General features: G+C 38.2%; 1 protein-coding gene across 1 annotated transcript; it reads left to right on the forward strand.

Annotated features, from left to right (window-relative positions):
• The first annotated feature begins 440 nt into the window (after positions 1-440).
• On the forward strand, positions 441-6,352 carry LOC113100001 (cyclin-dependent kinase 5 activator 1-like). The gene is made up of 2 exons (XM_026264870.1): positions 441-1,313; positions 2,002-6,352. Exon 2 carries the CDS (start codon positions 2,039-2,041, stop codon positions 2,960-2,962), a length of 924 nt encoding a protein of 307 aa, XP_026120655.1. The 5' UTR covers positions 441-1,313; positions 2,002-2,038; the 3' UTR covers positions 2,963-6,352.
• The last annotated feature ends 748 nt before the right edge of the window (positions 6,353-7,100 follow it).

Below are 7,100 nucleotides of genomic sequence, written 5' to 3' on the forward strand. Positions count from 1 at the left end.
TGAGTGACAATGTTTTGTTTTTTTTGTTTTTGTTTTTTTTTCAACGACCTTTGCTAGTGTTATGAAAGAATTACGTGATTTGAGACATTTATAGTATGAAATGTTTTGGTAGTTTTTGGGCATTTTGAATGTGAAATGTACTGCTGTGCCAAGCAAAAAAGTATGTGAAAACAGTTTGGAAAACTGAAGTACTGAAAATGTGTCCTAGTGATTGTTTTGTTTTTTTTTTACTTTTTTTTTTTTACTTATCAAACAAATTGACTTGAATTTAAATTAAATTGAATGCTGTAAATAATATATTTTTTGAGAATTTACTTGCATTATGCCAAAATCGATCAATATAGGTGAGGATGGGATAAGCTTAAAAACATTAACATAAGGGTGTAAAACACTCGGATCGTCATTTAAGAAAACTATTGCTTATTATTAAAATGTGAGAGCAGGATGATTGGATAAGCATGAGAGATGGAGAGAGTGTGTGGGTGGGTGTGAGTGAGAGATCAGAGGGGGATGGGGTTGCCCATTCATGTCACTGCGCCACTACAAAGCCCTGGCGACATTACTGCACATCAGGATCTAAGTTAATCTGTCTCGAGCGTTGTGTGTGAGACTTTCCACACTCTCTGGGTCTTGATTAAAGACTGTAATCTGTCAACAGCTTTCCCGTCATCCAAAACCATGGCGTCTTAACTAGTTAAAGTCCACCTTTCATGTTGAAGCTCAGGAAGCGCTATAACAGATGCTGGTGCTGTGGACAGCGCACACATGAAGCATGGACAGAGAACCAGAGGGAGCCCAGACACCTATTTGAGATTCAGCATCTCCACGAGACAGCACAAAGGCCGCCCTCTCTCTCGAAAAATAGCGGCTAATGTACGAGATTCATTGACTTCATTTAAGGATTAGTCCGGCACGGACCTTTAATTTTACGCATTTCGTGTTATTCATGTCGTGCTATTCTTCCGCCTGCGCAGTTCAATAAGATCACAGACGGGCAGATGTGAAACAGACCCGAGATTGATTGTGATGAACGAGAAACAACAAAATTTCCCCGTAACGAGGGTTTATGTGGGAAGACGTGGCGGGCATCTGGGAAGTAACCTTAGCAACCGGAGAATCCTGAACCCCGCTTAGTTTACGTAGAAGCATCATTTCATCGCTGACGTTCCATTTTCAGAACCTTGGACAACGACGAGCACGTTCCACAGTGCGACAAGCCGAGGAAAAAAGAGGATAATCGACGAATATTTATATATTTTCCTATTCTACTTGTTTTATCTACATTTATCACCGCGAGGAAGACGTATTGATAAGTAAGTAGGCTAACCAACAGTTTATGTAGCTATGGAACCTATTTATGATATTTTTTTCTTCATCAAATTATATTAATTTCTAAAACGCTTTTGAAGGGTTCGCTCTAAAATAGTTTGCAAAATGTGAAAAACTCAATTATACCATGCACACGAGTCCGTCGTCATAAAGATGTTATCTTGATTTACGACTGCTCGTTTTGTCTGAAGCGTGATGTTCTCATTTCCTCGTGGTAATCCACTAAACATTTTAAAGACCTCGATAAATCACGAGTTCCAATACGTGCTAAAGCTTAAATGTTATTATTTAGTCAGCTAACAATTTCCAATTTGCATCCAGAGGAATTTTTCTTACAAATGGATTTGAATTGGGAATGAATGTGTTTACATTCTCACCTTCCATTTTGAGGCTAAGATGGATGCTTTCGCATATTCTGCTGAATCTCCCGGTGAATCCCATACCAGCAGTACAGTTCAGTAAAAAGTAGAAATCTACTTGAATGTATATATATATATATATTTTACATTAGTTTTTTTAGACATACTACACAATATATATATATAATTCATGTATGTTTTGCACATGTGTGTGAATGTAATGTTTAGGTGGTGATGGTGGTTTCATCAAAATCATAGCTTATTTAACAGTATTGTGTCTCTAATCATTCATATTTATTTCCTTTATGGGCAGATTCTGTATCTAAAAACCCTGTAATAATCAAGGCGACATGGGAACTGTTTTGTCAGTCTCCCCGAGCTACCGAAAGGCAGGCCTGTTTGATGAAGTACCACCGCCTCTAGCACATTATACAGCTGTGCAGAACAGTAAAAACGCCAAGGACAAGAGCTTGAAGCGTCACTCGCTCATCAATGTCCTGCCATGGAAGCGTATTGTGGCAGCTTCAGCCAAGAGAAAAGGTTCTAAGAAGCTGGCCTCTGGGGACAGTCAAGATGAAGAGAGCGTGGGCACCCTCAACAGCCAAAATCTAAAGAAGACCCAGTCCTGTGCCAACCTCTCTGGCTTCACCCAGGAGCCAGCCGTGAGCTCCATTTCCACATCCAAAACCACCACCAATGTGGCCTCCACTGGGAAGAGGACCTCCATCACCGGATCGGTGGGCCAAGCGACCAACGCAGGCACACCCAAAAGAGTGATCGTGCAGGCTTCCACCAGCGAGCTCCTGAGGAGCCTGGGTGAGTTCCTGTGCCGACGCTGCTACCGACTGAAGCGCCTCTCCCCAGCCGACCCCGTTCTGTGGCTACGCAGCGTGGACCGCTCCCTTCTGCTCCAGGGCTGGCAGGACCAGGGCTTCATCACCCCAGCTAACGTGGTCTTCCTCTACATGCTCTGTCGTGAGGTCATTTCGGGCGAGGTGTCCAGTGAGCGTGAGCTACAGGCCGAGCTGCTTACTTGCCTCTACCTGTCCTACTCCTACATGGGAAATGAGATCTCATACCCGCTCAAGCCCTTCCTGGTGGAGACGGATAAGGATGCCTTCTGGAATCGCAGTCTGGCGATCATCAATCGCATGAGTAGCAAAATGCTCCAGCTTAACTCTGACCCACACTACTTCACGCAGGTTTTCGCTGACCTGAAAAACGAAAGTCAAAAGGAGGAGGAGAGCAAGCTTCTTATAGGCTTGGATCGATAAGTAAGGCGCTTGTGCATAAACAGAAAAATAATGTGCATAAAAACCTTGTGCACAATTATTATTATTATTATTTTTTTTTTATTTATTTTTATTTTTTTACAAAAACACTTTAGTGTCATTAGTATTAAAAAGCTCCAGGGCATAGTTTTGAAGCTTATTTGTAGCAATGAAGGAGACTAGAGTGGCCATCCTAAGGAATAGTTCAACTACAAATACAAATTTGGACATTTTTACTCATTTTACTCAGGCCACACAAGATGAGACGAGTTTGTTTCCCTTGCTCACAAATAGATTCTCTGCAGTGAATGGGTGCCGTCTGAATGAAAGTCCAAACAGCTGATAAAGACATCACAGTAATCCACAAGATTCCAGTAAATCAATTAATGCCTTGTGAAGAAAAAAGCTGTGTGTTTTATAATAAAAAAAATTAAGAGTTTCGTCTAAAATACGAGTCCTCTATCCATGTTATTGCTTTCTCCAGTGATCAAAAGAGCAATCAGGAGAGAAACGTACACAAATAAAGCACCATATACAAGCTAAAACTGTTCAAAACCATTCTAAACAAAGATTTGGGGGATTTTCCTGTGAGATTTTGACTCATTATGGACTCCATTCACCGCAGAGGATTTATTGGTGAGCAAGTGATGTAATGCTAAATTTCTCCAAATCTGTTTCGATGAACAAACAAATTCATCTACATCTTGGATGGCCTGAGGGTGAGTAAACGTTCAGCAGATTTTTATTTTTGAGCAAACTATTCCTTTAAGATCTGACCAAGACGCAGGATGACACCTTACCAACCAACAAGGTATTCAGTGACTGGTCATGTGGCGCTCCGGAGGTCAACGAATCAACTGCAGGATATACAGATCACCCATACACAAACATGAGCAGCAGTCTTTATGACTCCCAATAAAAAAAATGCTTCTTGACTCACAAAAAAGACTGAACGGCATGACTTGAAAACCTCAGCTTGTGCTGTATTCTTACAGCTTGCCGTGCTCACAACAGACCAAGTAGTTTGAAAACGAGAGCCAAGTTAGCAACACTTCAAAATAATACAAACCAAAGACTCTAGATTGACCTTATGCGATTTCTACATTCACATAAATCCTATACACTGATGAAGTGATACATATGAGGACCATGAACTGCTGCTCTTGCATGGCATCACGTTTTCAACGTTATGTTTGTTTTGCATATCTCAGTGGCCTTTAAAGAAGGTCTGGGTCTTAAACTGCTGCAGGTTCGAGGACATTTGATGCCGTGGCCTGTCCAAACATACATCAGTTGTTGTTGTTAATGACATTCTATATTAAGGAAATTTATTATGCTTTATGAGCTCAAATGATTCACAATTTGTTAGGAAGAAATGACCACACTGCTTCCAACTTTCACCTAGAGAAGGAGACTTGTTTTCCAAGTTGCGCTACCTATTGTCATCGTGAAAAGAACTGAAATATCTAATAGGGAACAAACAAATGGAGAGGTAGAAATTTGATGTATTTTCAACAGCAAGTACTGTATGTTCTTATACGGGTGTCAATGCATGCTTCTTTGACTGACCACACACTTTTTAAAAGATCTTTGTTTATGATTTGATGGTCACAATTTTTCTATGACGTTCTTTTGGACACTGTTCCAAAAATGATGTGCCATAAAGACATAAAAGTTATAAAAGAAAGCTAGAAGTACACTAAGTTTTTGTAGCCTCATTAGGAACGGGGTATTTTTGAAGGAGCAAAGGAGAAGGGGCATTATAGAAAGACCCGAGTAGGAGACATACAATGACACAAATATTTTGTTAGAAAAGAAAGGGAAAATGGCTTGTATGGTTAAAATTTTTTGATTGTTTTCAGTCCATTACAGGTCCCAGAGTACTATTTTCATAATTATGCATACATAAAAACCAAACCCTGCAGTTATTTTAAATACTGAAAAGCCCTGTATCAGATACAAGAAACTCTAAAAAACATAACAATGCAAGGGACACATGTAAAATAAATAACCACTGTTACTAAAGTTGGAAACATGTTATTTCACAGTTTTAAGTCAGCCTGTTAAAAATGATACGTTAATTTTGCCCCAAACACTCATTTTTAGTCTTCTTTTCTGCAATGTAATGCACTCTCACATATCTGAGAAAGAGTATTAACAAATTTGACAGCACGGTTGATTTGATTTTACTTCGAGAATTTGACACACATTGCAAACCAGTGTTAGTAGGCTAGTAGATTGGTTGCTGATGAGATGTTTTGAAGTGATGTAATCAGTAACCATCCTGTGGACGAGGTGCAGTCATTCTGTGAATGAGAGATTTTCATCAGCTTTCTCTCGCTACATTGTTCTCTCACTGTCCAAGCTTCAGTATGTGACATGAGGACAAGCACAGTTTTTGTTAAAGGTGATGAAAAGTGATGAAGGAGGGACTTTGAAGAAGTTCACAGGTATAATATTGACATTTGCAAAGGGCCGTTTGAATAGATTTTTGAGTCTTAACAGGCCTCTATAGAAGTACAGCAGCTTTTCAATATGCAAGTGATAAATATACTGATGAAATGTTAGATACTAAGACGAATTATCTGTAGCACACAAAAACTGATCAAATCAACTCAGATGGCAGTTTCGCAATATGCAGTTTTAAAGATCAATGGCAAACAAAAGTTAACACAGTCAGACCATAGTCTTTAAACCCATTTATTTCATTACATAAATTCTCTTGTAATTTTTTTTTTTTTTCAGTTGATGTATGGGATCATTTAAACACAATGCTATTTACATATTTCTGATCATTTGCTGATAATGCATTTACATGTCCCCCCTTTGTGTCTGGCCTCATTCTGATAAAACATTCTGTTGGTGCTATTAATGCAGAAATCACGTTTACCCATAACAAGACCTTGCTCATTGGTTAGCTGAATGTAGTTAAGTTTTGTACATAGGGCAGAAAGACTGTACTTGCATTGATGCTACAACTACAATGGCTCCATTGTTAGAACAGGATACTGGATGTGATGATTACGGACCAACAGATTGGGGTGGAGAAAGACCATTAATTACAGCAACTCTGTTCTTGTCATAGATAATGAAAGAGGCAAAGTTGTATTATTATGTTTTATACAATTTTTGTGGTTGATGTAACATCCTTCAACAGGAAAAAAAAAACACTGTACAGCAACAAAAGACTGAAATATGATTTTCTCTTTTCTTTATGTTTCACGTTGTGTGAACTTTGTTGAACAAAATGAAACAAAAATGATATGTAACTGATATATTTAAAGAAGCAATCTCTTACAGTATATGGGTGTGTATGAATGTGAGTTTGTGCAATGACTTTGGTCAACTCTTCTATCTACTTTATATAAAAATGTGCATTTGCAAGCAAAAACATTGATTATGTGTCATGTTTCTGATTCTAAGTTACATATGGCTTATTATATACCTTTGCATCTCCTGTATTCACACACACACACACACACACACACACACACTTATTTAAAATGTATAAAAATGGCTAACTGCTTTATAAATTTGCAGAATATAATTTCATTTCTATTATTTTTGTAATATATTTCTCCTATATATATATATATATATATATATATATATATATATATATATATATATATATATATATATATATATATATATATATATATATATATATATATTTGTTTTCTTCATTTTCTTTGTATTAATTCAAGGACACGTGTACACGTATAAGACATAAGCACGGGAACTTCATTGACTAGTAATGAGGGGCAACCGCAGTATTACGTAATGCAATAGGGTGCACTTCACAATGCGCTACACTGCCATCTGCTGGAGAATATTTCACAGATTAAGTGAAGAGGATTTTCCTATGAGTAGGCTTAGGCTATGTACAGTATTTTTGTGTGTATGGGCTTTCAGCGCCGGCTCCTTCTGCTACCGGTCATCTTTCTCCCGTTAGAAATTAATCAGGGATTCGCTGTTAATGCATATGTTATTCTGCCTTAAATGTATTCCATTCACTTAAATACTGTCTAATTTGCCAGGTTCATAGTGTCCTGTGGCTTATCTGTAAACTTCAAACGCTATTGACACACAGTGAGGACGAGTTAATGGTGCCAACACAAAATTATTAGGCCTACTGTTT

This window comes from Carassius auratus, unplaced genomic scaffold, assembly GCF_003368295.1.
Source record: "Carassius auratus strain Wakin unplaced genomic scaffold, ASM336829v1 scaf_tig00217098, whole genome shotgun sequence".
NCBI lineage: Eukaryota > Metazoa > Chordata > Actinopteri > Cypriniformes > Cyprinidae > Carassius > Carassius auratus.